Raw genomic sequence first — 17129 nt, 5'->3', positions numbered from 1 at the left:
TTTTAAATAGTCTCCCTGAGAGGTTGCTTATTGTTTGTCAAGACACAGCAAGCACAAAACAGCTGTGCATGAACCAAAACAGAAAGGAAAATAATAACTATATTACTTGATTTGTATTATTATTATTTTCTTTCCCTCTAGGAGGTGCTGACTTAAAACAGGATGCATTAAAGAAAGTAAAACAAACAAGCAGCCCTCCCCACTCAAGAGCTTATTCTGTTTTGTCCCCAACTCTCTCCTCTGTGGAATTTCGCTATTTTCAACTTCATGGAGAAACCTTTAATTTCATTGGGAACTAAGTTGTTTGTTTTGCTTGCACGCTCCTTAATAAATGCACCAAACAACTTCCAAAGGATTCTCCCCAAATCTCCTGCTCCCTTGGCAGTTCCAAACGTTGTCTTCTCCATACTTATCTGACAGTACATCATCACCAACCTAGCAATTTAAAAATGGAAACTCTCACTCTGACAATATTGCATTACAACCCTCACCAGCTTATTTGACCACCACTTCTCTGTGATATTTTTCCTTGAGAAAACTAGCCTTGCACACAGAAATGACCGTATACAAAACAAAGTGTCTACAGTCTGCCCTACGTCTGTAAGTAACAAGATTTAACTAGAAATACAATTAATTTTAAATTCAATCCTAATTAAATTCAATCCTAATTTTAAATTCAATCCTAACTCAACTGCCAGGTTCTGAATGGACAAGCTGCAAAAAGGGCCCAGGAGAGCAAATTAGTTTGTTCCTAAAGTAACGTGAAAATAAAATATTTCTATCCATAAACACCTTACTTTATTTAGCTGGAACTTCAGAGTTGTGGCTTTCTGATTTGCAAATGCCTAAGGCAGGTTCCCTTATGAGCGTGACTCTTCTTTATCATCTTTTTATGGACCACTAAAATTCAGTCATGAATCACGAGAATTTTGCAGACCAGTTTGAAAATCACTGTTGATGAGGCTGCACCTTACCCACGATAAGCAAGTCAGACTTCTTATGTCAACTCTGAACCATCACCCTTTCAAAAGCACAGGGACAGTAAACAGAGTGTACCAAGGGTTTCCTCACCAATTTAGCATAGGCCATCAGCAAGGAAAATTGAAGAATGTCCGTAAGAGACTGCCAAGTCAAGTTTTTTAATGGTATGCACTATAAATGGCAGAAACCTATTGTGGCTCTGTTACCCCCTGCACAAATACTGGACTTTGGGAAAAAGCCCCCAAACGAAAGTACAGAACAGATTGGAAAGTCAAAGATGAATTGATGAGACAGAGAAGAAATAAAGGTCCTGAACTACAAGATCCTTTATTGCATTCTTAATCCATGTGAAAGGGTTTCAGAACACAAATCAAATTCCTCAAGATTATATCACAGGAGACTGTTAGAAGTTGTCTTTCTCTAGGTTAAAATCTGCCTGTATCTATAGTTCTATAACTTGGCTGGTCTAATACAAACTTAGTAACTGTTAAGCATAAATGTGAAAACAGTGGGTCTTTCTGGGACACCAGTAAATTATATTTTCACCATAAAGGTCAATTTGTTTGTATTATTTCCATATAACTTCAGAGACTTTTTCAAAAAGATGATGTGCCAAGTGGATTTCTCAGTCCCTTGCCCTATTACTGTGACTCTTTGTAGTGTACAATAGTCAGGATTTAGATCAATGCCAAATTCTCATTGCTGTCTACAGGGCCTCTGACTGCAAAGCCATGCTCTTGTTCGCTGTGCCAACTAATCCCAGATTTCTTTTGGAAAATATATATAATACACAAGCCAAACTGTTACAAAGATTCTCACAGAAGATTTGAAGGATTATTCAGCCTGACTGCTTATATTTCGTAGGATTAGAGATTAAAAAGAGGTGTTGAATAATCATTTACATATTATTCCTGTGATTATCTGAAGAAAATGTCTCTGAAACATAATATAGTACATATTTGTCTCTGCCTCTGTGAAAAACAGCCACTGAACAAATGCATCTTATACTTCGCCATTTCAGACATAAAGAACTTAACAGAAGTGTGTCAATAGATACAGTGGGAAACCACAAAAATACAATACAGAAAATAAGTGAGCAGTCACCGACATTTTCATGTCACTCTCCTAATCTTACAAACCAGTCTGCTGCTGGTGAGCGGCAGCAGCTACAGTCAGTTCGAACCAACATGTGTGGAGATAAACCTGAATCGTTCCCTCAGAAAGTACAGGCAGACTCTTACTCCACACCCCAAACTCTGCAGAGAGATCACCATCAGTATATGATCTGAAGTAAGATGGGTAAACGAGATTACAGCGGTGGGTGGAAAATCTCTCCCTTCTCCAAGTATTTCTACTACTTCTTAGTTACAAGTTCAAGAAAAGATGGTGCTGGCAGAAATCCTGCAAGTTTCTGCTAAAAGTGACAGTACTACAGACACTGAACAAACAGATGATTAATAAATATCATTTGAGGTGGTAAAGAACTAAGAGCAAATGAAATAGTTAATTTATTGGCCCTTCTGCTACAGCTGGCATAAGTTGTCATTTTAACCAAAAGAATTGCTGCAAATGTTGACTCGCTTTTAATGGGGAAAAGAGGAAGGTCAGTAGGGTGATAAGCAGGGCTGTAGGAACTAATCTTGGTCTCTGAGTCTTGCTGGTCCAGACAGCCTGACGCATACATTGTGTTTTACTAAGTACCACACAAATGTTAATCAAGTTTAATAGCCTTTTCTTGAGATATCCCAGGAAATGAGGTAGTAAAATTAAAACAGTTAGATGTCTGCTGAAAAGCAAATATATTTATTATGCACTTTCATATACACAGGGATTTTCACTTAATATAATACAAGGAATAAAATAAAAATTTTACAATGTGAAATTCGTTCAATGTACATTAAAGGCTATTTACAACCCACTCCAGGAAAAAGTCTATCTGCAAACCAAGTTAACTGAGGAGTTCAGATGGGGAATATTAAGTATAACAGACGTTTGCATAGCAGAGTAACTGAGGAGGGAAAATACCTTTTTATTTTTAAATAAATGGTAATGTTTTCAATACTGATCACAGAGAGGACAAAAATGCATCATTGTGCCTCTATACTTCTTAATAAATTTCTCTTTTGAAGAGTTTTTCCACATGCATGCAGTATTGACATCGCTGTCCACAAAACAGTCTTTTCCCTAGCTTTCCCACCACTAGGAGTTTCAGATGTTTTGTGGAGACGACCTTGGAGGGAGCAGTGAAATGCGATGAAGAGAAAGAGGATTCATGTTTTATTCGTTTGTTTTTTGTTTTTTTGGGGGGTTGGGAGGACCGTCACACTGTCAGAAGAAAATGTGCTGAGTCACAGCTATGCAACTCCACTCACCTCTGCCAGACTGTACAGATATAAAGGAGCAGAGCAGAACAGAGAGAACAACGGGGGAACAGCAACTTGCCTTTGGACGCAGAAACCTCACAAGCAATAAGATTAAAAAACTCACACACAACAGCAATGTGGAATTACACAGACCTTCTGAGAAAGTAGATGCTTTAAAGCAATTCATGCTCTGTTCCAAAGCTAATGTTCAAAATCTGTAAGAACCGTTATTTTCTTTCTAAAAACATTTTCAAGAGGTCTGCTTTCTGCTGATTTGGATACAGGATTTCTTCAACAGCTGTTTCAAATGTAAATATTATTCACACAAAAACCATCAGGCTATCTATAAATGGTGGCCCCTTGTGAAACTGACCACATTTTTATGTCCTCTGTCCACAAGGTGCAATTAATAACACAATAAAATTAAATAAATATAATCCCAATGACAGCCAAGGTCAGTAGAAAAATGACAGCATTCCGGGATCCCTTTCTACAGAACAAAACATACACCTAACAACCAAAAAAAGTTTTATTCTTGACAGCATTGCAAATGCACTGTACTTGAGGTTCAGAACAATTGTTGAGAACATTTTGGTACTCTCCCTTTACTGAGCCACTAACTCTCTCAAGTTTTTTTTTCAAGACTCCTGTTATGTTTATGTTATAATTGTCCCACAGGGACAAGAGATTTAATGCCTGAAACATACAGAATAATCAATATTGCTGTGTGTCAACTTTCAACATTTAATCTTACTATGCACTGAATGCCTGACTATAAAAGAGTTTTTTTTTACATTTAGTAACAAGCGAATAAGAATGGAGGTGCAAGATATAAAAAAACAAAAGCAACAAAAACAACCCACAAAAAACTTCGGAAAATGTTCTGACGATTGTTAATTATGATAACAAAACACAATGACCTTTAGTGCTTCATAATATGCACTACATATATGCACTACATATACATCAAGGGCCACTGAGCAAAGTTCAACGATAGCCACACATCTAATTAATCCTCTATGAAAAAATAACGCCAGGTTTGTACCATCTTCTTTGTGGAATGATCAGAATCAGAGTATGAAAAAGACAAATCTCAAGCCTTTAGAAGAAATACTGACTTACAAAAATAGGCTTATTTTCTAAAGAGCAGGACCATGTCAAGGTGAATAGCAGAATATAGATTACATTTTTAGGAGAAAATAATCACTTGTTTCATTCTATCACTCAGAGCTGTGCAAGTAAGATACACACATTCAAGGGAAAAATTCAAAGTGTTTGCTTTCACGACGACGGTCTTCTTGACTTTGCTCTCCCTTATATTTGTAATGCTTTTCAGCTGTGAGAGCAATGAACCAGGTCTCCATTACCTGTAGAGGGACTAGGCACGCTGCTGATTAACCATGCTCTGTGTCCAGAGAAGCACACTGTCTCTACCTAATCCATCAGAAGCAGTAACCACATTCATACAAGTTTGTGCTTTAAAGAGTTACTGTCTCAGGACAGGGATAACTCAGTAATCTTTCTAGTCCACAGACAACGGTATTCCTAACCTTTTCTTTCTCCATTATACTCTCATTGCATATTCTTTCAGCCTAACAAAGCTTCTGTGTTTTCCACATTGGTTTTATTGACATTTTCAATGCAGTCCTTTACCTTGGAAAAATAAAGAGCTGTTTCTAATGTATAAAGACATACAGGAAAGCAGGATCAGACCTTTTACTTTAGCACCTAAGAAATACCCATATTAAGTTACCTCATTATTGTAACAATAACTGAGGCTATTGAAGACCAGGAGTCCAAGACCAAATTCACCTATCACTTTCAGTGGTCACAGTCTGCCATCCAGATTTGGTGCTGTAGTACCAGACACTGGATTTTGTTTCTCGAAAATCCCAAGGACACTGCAGAGGGCTGCAGTCCAACTCCTTTGCTACCACTGACCAGCTATTACATAGACAGAACATACAAGTACAGCATTAATAAAATCCCACTACAAGGTTTGTATTTCTCGAGAGAACTTTTTGAAGCACACAGAAAAGACTGACCATACACTACATCAATGCAAATGTGACAAAGCGTTTGCATTTCTTTCCTTTAGCCACAGGAAAATAAATACAGAAAGCATGGCCTTCTCATATACAGTTCATTCTGGCACAAGCACCTTTGCCAAGCATTCTGGAAGAGGAAATCACAATTCCTCGTTCTTACTATTTTCAGCTGTTTTCAGGGAAATATCGCATGTATCTTTCTGCAATTAAAAAAAAAAAAAGTGCTCATTCTGTGTATTAAATATGAAGTACACAAAATAAACTTTTGAAGCACAGAGGGTAATATGGTGGAAGGCAGCCCGAAAATGTAGGCACGTTACAGTAATTAAGGTAACTGTACTGTAGTATTCACATTCTTGAGTTTTTTAGGTGGACTAAACAAGAACTGTTTGCTTCCATCCCAGCCCGCTGACAAATCACTTGGAGCAGAAGCGCTTCTGTTCACGGCATCATGAAACTGACCTAGAAGTATAAAACAAACACACCAAGTTTTGAAATATTCCATAATACATGCAGTGCTGTCAGCAAGACAGCTGTGTAACTTCTAATTAGAGTTAAAAGCACACAACAGCATGCCAATGACGGAAAGCATTTCCTGACTAACTCAAATCACATGACGGATTTCCTGTGCTTGCAGACATCCAAAGCAGCAACAAGGTCCCTGCAGCAAGAAAGCTTCTGAATACAGCTCAGAGGCAGCAACAGGGGAAGGAAAGCTGTTTCTCAAGGTGCTCTGGCAGAATATTGCTGATGTGATTCTGCACAGGTGACTAACATACTCAGGGGTCAAGGAAATAACTGCCTTTTTGCTCAAGACTGGGCAAAAGAGGAGGTAAATTACAGCCTGCACCAAGCAATCCATAATGCATACAATTGTTTTACACTTCTAGATTTAAAATTATGTGAAATCATTAGAAAAAAAGCAAAAGAAACAATTCAGTTATCCATTACATCACCTGTTTCTTGCAGAAACAAGTGCTTCATGCAGGAAAACTGGCCTTTTTAAAGAAGTACTATTTGCTACTGACAAAAAAAAAAGCCCAGCTTGAGTTGTAGAATTGTATATAGAGTGTTAAAAACTCCCCATGCTTTCTGTTGTAAAATCTAGAGAGGAAAAACGCATCAAAACTAGTATTTTGATGACAGGTCAGGTCAAATCAATACATCTTAGGTCAGAAGTATAAAGAGTATGTCCAAATGAGTGCCTGCACTGAGTATCAGGTGCAGGTATGTAGAAGGGGGAAAAATGACGCATTTAAATGCTGGTTTAGACATGATGTAGAACTGCATGAATCTGAAAAGTTCTTTTTACTTTTCCTAATACCCAGGGCCTGTCTCCTCTTGCTTACTCCTCTCTCTGCTTCCATAGTTCTGCCTCTTTGCTATTTTCTGCTTCACAGTTCATCTGACCTTTTGGAAAACAACACTAGCATTTGCATGTTAGACTGCAATATATACCTTCTTGAAACACTGCATTGTTTCAAATATTTTGATTTAACCAAGATACCAGCCCCACAGTCCAGCACTCTGCAGTTCACAAGAGACTGCTGGTACATCTAGAGAGATGAGTTCCATTAAAGTGAATTCTATTCACCAGATACTTTTTTGGGGAAAAAAAACCCAACCCAAACCAAAAAACCTGCCAATACATTTTTCCACAACTCAAAATCTCCCATCTGTGGATTCTGCACCATCTGCAAATGACTTATAAAAATGTAGCCTTCAATGACCAGCAGCAGAACTGAGCTGGCTACCAAGAACATTCTGGTTCTAAGTAGCAGCTGTCTGGTCTGGAAAAATGGCAGCATTTACACAAACAAAAAAATTGTTTTCAAAATAAGCAAATAAGCAAAGAGAGCTGCATACATTTCATAAAGATGCTGCTTGTTTGAAATTCAAATAGTACATATTAATTATTAATAATCCAAATACGCTGAGATAAACTTCATCAGGATAAGACAGAAAAATAGCCCAGTTTTTGCTGACTTGCTGACAACTTACGTTTGAAAATGGTACACAACACTTCTTTCTCAGCATATGATTTAGTAAAAGAGAGAGTGAAAAACCAAAGTGAACTCTGCTGATTTTCAGCTCATACTACAGAATGGCGAGGAAATTGATAATGAGAGACTCTCATTTTGTTATCAGGAACGTCATCTCTTTCATAGATTACTTTGCGGTAACAGAAATAAAAATTTAAAGCCTTATGGTACTATGCAAATTTGTAGATATATCTGAGATTTCCCATTCCAAATCCAAATTCACAGAAGCTTAATGCCTGTAACTTGTGAGAAACTTTATAAGCTTCCTGAAAAGCATCTTTACAAATATGAATAGTTACTCAATATAGGTGGAACTACATGAAATAATGACTATACCTGAAAATGCCACATATTAAGACTCCCAGCTATTCTTACCTTGGAGAATTCCAGATTTATGCTATGTGAAACTTTGTATTTTGTTCTGTTGCATATCAAGAACAGTGGGACAAGATTTGAGCAATCACTACTGAACAGAAAATATAGCCCTGAACCAATCCTTCCAAAGTTGGTGCTTTAAATTACAGCAAAACAGATACTTCATTAAGAAAACAATTACAATGTTAAGCTAAAATGAAGCGCATTTTCAGCTTATTTAAAACGCATGTGACGAAATACACATTTTACTCCTTTGTGAATGGACTGATTACCTTTTATAATGGTGTTTCTTTCTTGTAGTTGAAGCTTGGGTCACCACCTTCAATCTGCAGTTTTAAGGCTTGCTTAAGGCTCAGTTCTGTCTCTGCAGAAGGGTAGCCTTCCAGCACCTCCTGATGCCCCCGATCCTGCACTGTTCGTGGGACAGAAACCCTACCAAGAAAAACCTGATTGCTTTGAAGATGATAATTGGGATTTGTCATGATTCCATTCCTCTTCTTCTGTTCTCCACTCTGTTGGTGAATTAGGAACTGCTGCTGAGATCGACCGACCTCTTGCTGAGCTGGTGGCACCAAGATTTTGCACTGTGGGTCTGGTGGCATGGATTTGAGTGGCACGCTTGTCCCAGATTTGGCAATAGGTACTCTTTTATCAAACTGAGTCATTTCATACTCTAACACTTTTGGTTGGGAGGAAATATTTTGTTTGATTTTTTTTCCAGCTGATCCAGACTTGCTGGAATTATCTGTTTTCCCCCCCTTGTTAGCTTTTGTTGATTTCAAACTAGGTTTCACTTGGCTCCATTCAAATTCACTACTTGGAGAATTATGATTTTGACTTAGGGAGTGGGTTGTGGAAGAAGGAGAAACGATAGATTGCCTGCTTCTGCTGCGTGGCAGGGAATGCTGCTGTATTTGTTCCGTAAAGGAGAGGCTGTGGAAACTATCAATGGGCACAGTCTGAGCAGTTGCTGTCGACGATGTGGTACGGAGAGAAGAGTTTTTGGAACTTTTCAGGGAATTATTTGATAAAGATGACTTCTGACGGTCAACCGTAGAATCGGGCGACTCTGAAGGAGAACTGAAGGCATGAGCAGGCCCATTAGATAAGCCCCGCATGCTAGGCTGCATATCTCCACCAGTACTCCCTGAACTATTTGACTTCATTGTTAAGGACTGCATTTTAGAGGAGACTGACTGTAAGGGTTTTTGCTCCATTGTGTGGACTGGAGACGGAGTGCAGCCATTCAGAGTAGATGCACCATATTTTTCCAGTAATTTAATAATCTGAGTGTGCCCATTTTTAGCTGCAACACGCATTGCAGTGCGCCCAAACTGATCGGCGTGATTTGGATCAGCACCATGCTCAAGTAATATCTGGACAACATCAATGTGCCCTTCTTGGGCTGCGATGCAGAGTCCAGTAGCACCTTGGTTACATGTATGATCAACCAGAGCTCCATGCTCAATGAGAAGCTGCACTACCTTCATGTGACCTTGCCATGCAGCAGACTGCAAAGCAGACCTCTTCTCATTATCTGCAGCGTTCACATCAGCATGGTACGTTATCAGCACCTGTACCATCTCCAAGTGGCCCTGCCAGCAGGAAACATGGAGTGCTGTTCTTCCTTCAGCATCACTAGCTTCTACATTTGCACCATTTTCTAAAAAATACTCAGCCATTGTAAGCTGGTTTTCTAATGCTAAAATATAGAGTGTTGGCCGGCCATCAGCATCTTTATAGTTTACATCTGCTCCATGGCTGAGCAGTAGTTCAACTATCTCTCTGTGACCTTCTAAAGCAGCAACACGGAGAGCGTTTCTCCCATCATAGCCTCTCTGATCAATGTTGGATTTATTTTCCAGCAATATCTGCACACAATCATAGTGACCTTCTTGTGCAGCTAATATGAAAGGTATACGTCCATCGTTATCAATCTCATTTGTTCTAGCACCTTGTTCTATAAGAGCTTCACATATCAACCTGTGACCTTCAAAAGCTGCCATATGCAAAGGTGTCCAGCCTGCATCATCCCTGTGATTTTCATCCAGCCCCCTGTCCAGCAGAGTCCGTACTACTTCAACATTGCCTTGTGCCGAGGCTATGCTCAAAACTGTTCTCCCTTCACTATCAATGCTATCAACAGCTGCACCCCAAAATAAGAGAGTATTTACAACCGAGGCATGGCCCATGGAGGCTGCAGCCAGGAGCGGTGTACGACCATTGTTATCTGTGTGATCCACATCTGCTCCTCCCTCCAGGAGCAGGTCAACAACGTCCACATGTCCTTCGTAAGCAGCCACCAGCAGCGGCGTCATGCCATCCTTATCGCAGTGGTCAACTTCAGCACCTCGGTCAATGAGAAGGCTTACCACTGAGGCGTGCCCTTTGCTGGCTGGAACACAAAGTGCAGCAACTGACAGTGCCGTCCTTCCATCCACATCCTCATGGTTCACCTCTGCACCATGGTCCAGCAGGTGCTCCACAATCTCTTTGTGCCCCATATATGCTGCTGCGATTAATGCTGTTCTGCCTTCATTATCAGCCTTATTCACTTCAGCCCCATGCTGAAGCAGATTCAGCACAATATCTTCATGTCCTCCCCAGGCCGCTGCTCTCAATGCAGTTCGGCTGTCAGCATCTGCACAGTCCACTTTGACTCCGGCATAAAGGAGAGCAGAAACTACCTCGGTGTGCCCACCCCATGCTGCGGATCTCAATGCTGTCCAGCCATCATGATCCGTGTGATTTACATTGGCCCCGCACCCTATCAAGCAATTCACCACTTTGGTGTGCCCCTGCCGTGCAGCTAAGGTAAGTGCTGTTTGACCATGAGTGTCTTCTACCTCTAAATCTGCTCCTCTGGAAACCAGCAAATTAACTACATCGAGGTTGCCGCTGTAGGCAGCGTTGGCCAGGAGCGTTCTCCCGTTTGAGTCACACTGGTTGACTGATGCCCCATTGTCTAGCAAAGTGCGGATGGAGTCCTCTCTTTCCAGAGCCTGCCTCACAATGCAGGATGTACGGTCATCCTCACTGTTGACATGAGCACCAGCTTTCACTAGGAGCTGTAACACTTCCTGTTCTTTGGGAATTAAGGTTGACAGGGATTCTTTGACAGGTGTGCCATTCCATATCATCCACAAGGCCAGCTCAGAAGTCTCTAACTGTAAATTGGAATTAATTAAATGCAACGCAAATTCTTGAGCTTCCAATGGTGTTAAATCCTTTGCTCGGCAGGTGTAGCTCATGGCTAGCATTCTGTGCCCCTCAGCTGCATTACACAGGTATTTCTGCGTGCAGTGCTTCACATCCAACAACCATTCAGCAAAACTATAATGAAACAATATTTTTGTATTCCCAAGTCCATCAATAAGAACTTTGGACAGGACATCCAATTTGCGCTGAAAGTCTTCCATAGTCAATGTCATGTTTTTGGTCCACACTGCATGATACAGCTCCGTCGTGGTTAGCGGCCTACAGGCTGCAAGAATCACATTAAGAATAGGCTGCACCTTTGCAAACTGTTTTCTCACGAAAAGTCTCTGGCAGAGCCAAAGGTATAGGCCGTTCAACGTTCCCGGAATGTCACGGATCTCTCGTAACATAATAAAATTCTCCACGACTCCATCTAGGACACGTTCCAGATACAAAAAGCAGCCGCTGCTTTTGATGTGAAGCTGATTCAGCATTTCGGCAGTTTCTTTTGTTAGATGTTGTCTCAGTGCTTCCTCCTGATCCAAACGATGCAGAATATATTGCTGCACGTCCTTCACAATGTATGCCTTCCGCAGATCATCTAGACTTATTTTTCTAAAACCTATTGGAGGAGAAGAAAGTCATTAGCAAAAAGATACATTTTGAGGTAGGAAACACCCACTTATATTTTGTATGCAAACATACTGAACGTAAATCATTATTAATAACGGCAGAACACTTTGATACGAAACAAACACATTTTTTAATCATAATCTGCTATAATGCAAAATACACATTAATAAACAAGAACATTTAAAAAAAAAAACAGCCTTGAGTCAGACACTTTGTGTCTGCCATGGATAATACTGAACACCTAAGTAAGACCAAAAATAAAGTATAAAGTAAAATCAAAACTGCAACTTAAGATTAGTAAATCTTACTATGTTATTACGGAATAATCATTTATCCAACGTGGTCAACAGTGGAATTCCAAATAATTTTCAGCTACTGAGATTAAGACAATCATTATCTTAATATAATTACAGAAGATATTATCCACGTGTGGTACACATTCATGAAGAAATGAACATAAATCACTTTAACGTGATTACCTTTGCTTCTTTCCAAAACTCTTATGATCTAGGAGAGAGAGACACACTCAAAACTACTTTAAAATACCTATATATCTGTGTGTTATGACTAGCACATATCTTTTCAAATAAGGGCAGATTTTTAGATAAACAGCCCAGTTCTCTGACAGCTGGCACACTGCATTAAGGAAACAGTTTTTCTGAGATTCATACGGTCCCATTGTTCTTTCAGCCTGTTTACTTCTAAGAGGAAAAAGGGAAATTATTTCATCTGTGTATGCTGTGCACATCTCCTCCCTGCATACACACTCCCACAACTCACAAAGTACAAGCTCTTGAGACCAAGCAGGAATGGTATTTACGAACAATGTTACTGTGCCATGTTATACACAGCTATATAATTTAAAACACTGGAGTTCGATGGAGACCTACTTTCTATGTTTAATGAAATATTATGTTATTTGAATGCTGCTTTTCTGGAAGCTAGAGGAAAATTGCAGAGGATGCAGTCATAGTGTCTGGAATGACCAGGTTTGTAACTACTTTAGGCCAGAATTGCACCTCACTTCTCCAAGGACAAGCTCTCATCTCTTCCTCTAGCATAGCAGTTTGCATAAAGTTTCTTTAGAGTCAGCTCATCTAGTCCAAAAAAAGCTTTGCTTTGCAAACCAAAGCAGTTACTAATCCCCAAATTATCCTGAAGGAAAAGAAACCATAGGGCAGCCCAGTCAATGCGATCTTGGCCTTAGCTTCATGGAACAAATAATTGGAAGTGACACCCTGAAGAATGTCATTTTCAGTTCTCTGTTTTTATTATATTTGAACATTCTGTGGATCAAACTGCTCAGTCTGGAAGTTTGCTCCAATAACTGAGCTTTGTTTTTTGTTCCAAAATGTCTTCAGCAGAAATTCTGAACAGTATATTCAACAACTTCTGCTAATAGTTTAGAGCGATATTACTAAAAAAAAAAAAAAAAATTATATATATATATATGTATTTTATATATATATATATATATATATATATATAAATATATATATATATATATATAAATATATATATATATATTTCTTCTTCCTTTATTAATTACGGTAGCATGACAAATCTGACCAGACTAAATCAATAGAATACATAAAAGTATGCTTCTCAAAATAAAATCAGCAGACATAATATTTTTTGGCGCAGTCATTTTTCATGTTAGAAGAACAATAAGACTTTCTACTTGTAGATATTTGCATTTAATGTCAAGAAGGTAGAAAATAAGATCCGGGAGGATCTCACCGTTCTACAGGTGCATTTCTTTTTTTTCTGGCTTTCCAAAATACAGAACTATCTTTATCCACTGCAGTTTGTCACCACAACTTTGAGCAATGTACTAACTTGACCCACACAGCACAGCATAATTCACTGATTGACTGTGCATTTCATTAAAATATTCTGTGCGCAATTCTGCAGAGCCCATAATTCACACAAGCCAATTCACATAAGCCAAGAGATGTTGCTGAGTAAGAATAGCTGGTGCCCTCCAATTTTGCAGGTGCCAAGACTTCTTTTTGAGCTCCCAGACTACGAGTGTTCAGAAGACAGAAAAGCAAACAGTGAAGTTAAAAAGAGAACAATGCTTGATGTATGCATTCACAGCCATACCAAGTGCAGGCTGCCCTCAGCCAAGCATCACTTAGATTAGCCCATGTCACGCTAAGGGAACAGCTCAGATTTGCTCAATTCAGAGCAAATGCCACTGTCATTCACTCACCTGCTAGTTTCTTACACCTCTCTCATATGAGAGAAATAAACATTCCTGATAGCCAGATCTACACCTGAAGAAAAGCAGGCACAGAGCTCTGCAAAGTTCTTCCCAGTGTATTTAGCCCTAAGACTCCTCACACCAGATCCCCATCTCTCACAGCCATCCCATGCCCAAGTCTTTCCTTCCAATACATACGCACCTAAATTACTTCTGTTTTTTAAATAACTCTGCTGCTTTTGCAATTTGTAGAGCAGCTGATATCATTTCAGCCATGCCAGAAAGCCTCTGACAGACCCATTGAACAGCAATGCAGATACATCAGCCAGTGCTCAGGGCTGGCTAATGACTGTTCCTCACACCCCTCGTCTCCCAGCCTTCACATGTCCCAAGGACAGTACGTTCCTTAAGGGCTGGGATTAATACACTTCCTTTGTAACAGCCTTTTGAACAGAAGTAGACTGTTATATTAAACCACTGTACCATGCCATAGTACAGTAAGTAATCCAAAGAGAAGTTTTACAGATAGAAGATATTTAAAAAATACAAAACCCTGATATTCTTCTTGTGAAGGAGCAAAATAAAACTGTGGGTTTTTTTTTTTTTTTTGGTGAAGCTTTTGTCTAAATAAGTCATTTTACATTTCCAAACAAAGATTATGCAAACTTGCTTTCCCACCCTACCAACCACAATAATTTATTTTCAAGGACAAGAAGCATCAAAACACTAGGAGAAAGCTCATTTGTTTCAGATGCATTCCCATGAACTACTTCAGCTCAGCAGAACAGCAGCATAGCAGACAGAACTTGCAGTCCCATGACACTGCCTTTTGCATTGTTAAGATTTTTCTTCCAACACATCACTTTCAACCCAATGGGTGCTCCAGTATGGGTCTTCCTGATTTATTAAATTCCTGGCACTTCTGTAAACAAATCAGTTCCAAATGTGTTTCTTGGCAAGGTCTGTGGTCATTTAAAGGGAAAAAAAGTATCTAGGCTATATAAATACTTTTGCACTATATCAACCTTTTCAAACTTTAACAATAAAAAAATAAACTATTAGCAACCAGGTTCCACTAATTGTAAATCTCTTTCAATTTCTGTATCTTTAATTAAATACATCTAATTGCCCTGAAGGTTTAAATACTTTGATATACCCCATTTTAACTAAACTGATAACTTTGAAATAACCTAAATGATTAAAAACATGGCAATGTTTTGACATTATTGATTTACACTGGTGATCTAAACATATATTAAGTTAGGTATTTCTACGGCCATTTACGCACACCCACTCAAAAAGAATAACATATCCAGAAAAGTAAAAAGCACTTGAAAACTGAAGCAGCATGCTTTGTCTGTAGCGTATTTGCAGTGTACAATCCATTACAAATTATATCATAACCATCACAGACACTAAGAGACACAGGACCAGCCTTGGCACTGAATCCTGCTGCTGTCACTGGTCCACTTTGCTGTATAGAAATCTTACATGAAACCTTTTTATGAAATAATAAAATCCCTAGCATCACATTCTTGAAGTGGTAATCCAAAGAATAAGAAGAGAGGAAATCTTAAGTAGAGTCATGGCCACAACAACAACAAATTATTTCACAGCTTTAATAACATTGAAGTAAAATGTACAACTACATAAGCATATTTAAATGTATCTAAATAACCTTTTATTGTCAAAATTCAAACTCCCACAAAGACTTTAAAGTATGTGAAACTGCCTACATAAATTCTAAAGCATGGTGAAACTTAAGATTTTCTTTATTTAAAGCAATCTCTCCTAAAGCAGTCTCGTGCTATTTATTCTCTGGAATGGGAAGGCTGAAAAAAAAGGTGCAGTTCCAAATTTGGCAAGCAATACAACTAACCAAGCAGTTTGTATTTTCTGGTGCAGAAACTGAGTTGTTATTTTAGTACATTTTTCTTAGCTTTTCACATTTTTGCTCATTATTTAATTTTAAGAAAGGCTAAAAGAACAATCCTCTATATTTATTCCAACCAGAGCTGGCAAACTAAAAACATCACAGAAAGACTGATGCTCTCAAGATTGTTAATTCAGAGTAAATCTGGATGAATATCTTAATATCTGTGCACTTAGAGCTGAATGACAGGCAAATGCAAGAGTGAAAAAGGACAAACGACCTGCTTCTGCCTGTGGATAAGTGGGTGAATGGAGTATAAGCTGCCCTGAAGCTGCAGTGAATGCTTGCATGTCCATTTTTCATTCTTTTTATTCTAGTTTCTAGTATCTAACTTTATACTAACTACAGCTCCCTAAGGCATGCCATTCACCTGGGCTGCACAACTCTGGTGCACGCGTGTCTTAGGTGTGAAAAGGAACTATTGTGATCAAGAATGGCAGTGCTTAATTGAGTGGTATAACCAAGCCAGATGCAAAAGACAATTTCTTCTTTTGAGCAACATTCATGAAACAAATAAGTGACTATTAAAATGCCTCTTCAGACCAATTAATAGAGCACTTGTACATATGCAATTCTGTTTGCCTTTATGCTATCAAATGAGGAAATACCTCATTTTTACTCCAGTTTACTTAAGTAAAATTTCCAGAATTTAAAATGCCTAATATCTTTAACTTTTATGATAGAACTTAGAAAAAGAATTTAGAATTTAGTTTTGCAAGAATAACTGATACACTTTTAACATTTAACCTCATTTTGGAGGAAACATTCCTATTTGCTAGTTAGCTGAAACATAAAACCTAAACAAGTTGCATGCCTATGCAACTTACAAAAGTTTTCTGAAGTTATTTAGAAAAATAAAATTTCTTCTAACAAATAATAAAAAGGTTGGAAAGACTGTGCTTAATGCAGCTGCCTGACTGCTCACACTTGTGAGCAAATGATGTCGCAGAGGACTATCGAGATAACACGGACACAAAAAAAAGAACAGCAACCTTCAAAACAGATGTCTGTAAGAAAAGTAAATAGGCGTGATGTGACAGTTGGTGAAGTGCATACAAGAGGAGACAGGAGGACATGCATTATCTGTTCTCTTCCTTTTCTCCCCAGCTGGCTGGCTTTTGCTCATTGTGGAGGGTGACCGCAGACTCATGCAGGCATCAATTTACATTTGGTTCATATTTTTGAGGTTGTCTTTGCAACCACAAGAGGTAAAAAACATTTTATTTTTAATTATTGAAAACTTAGAATCTGGTATGAGAGGAAAAAAATTTGTAGTGCTCTGTGCTACTACAGAAACTCTCAATACACCCTTGGACACGGGGCTGCAACAGATGCAAGCACAGCTATTCA

At 38.7% G+C, this 17129-nt stretch overlaps 1 protein-coding gene across 2 annotated transcripts in view; it reads right to left on the bottom strand.

Moving 5' to 3' along the window:
- Positions 1-2763: 2763 nt before the first annotated feature.
- ANKRD50 (ankyrin repeat domain containing 50) overlaps positions 2764-17129 on the bottom strand; it is a 41094-nt gene continuing 26728 nt past the window's right edge. For both annotated transcript variants that reach the window (XM_048941624.1, XM_048941623.1), the window contains exons 4-5: positions 8082-11629; positions 2764-5854 (exon numbers count right to left, since the gene is read on the bottom strand). In XM_048941624.1, the coding sequence (XP_048797581.1) occupies positions 8085-11629 (3545 nt within the window). In that variant the 3' untranslated portion in view covers positions 2764-5854; positions 8082-8084. The remainder of the gene's footprint in view (positions 5855-8081; positions 11630-17129) is intronic.

Source organism: Lagopus muta, chromosome 4 (genome assembly GCF_023343835.1).
Source record: "Lagopus muta isolate bLagMut1 chromosome 4, bLagMut1 primary, whole genome shotgun sequence".
Classification (NCBI taxonomy): Eukaryota; Metazoa; Chordata; class Aves; order Galliformes; family Phasianidae; genus Lagopus; species Lagopus muta.
The sequence above is the reverse complement of the archived record's forward strand: the minus strand, read 5'-3'. Positions and strand labels throughout refer to the sequence as shown.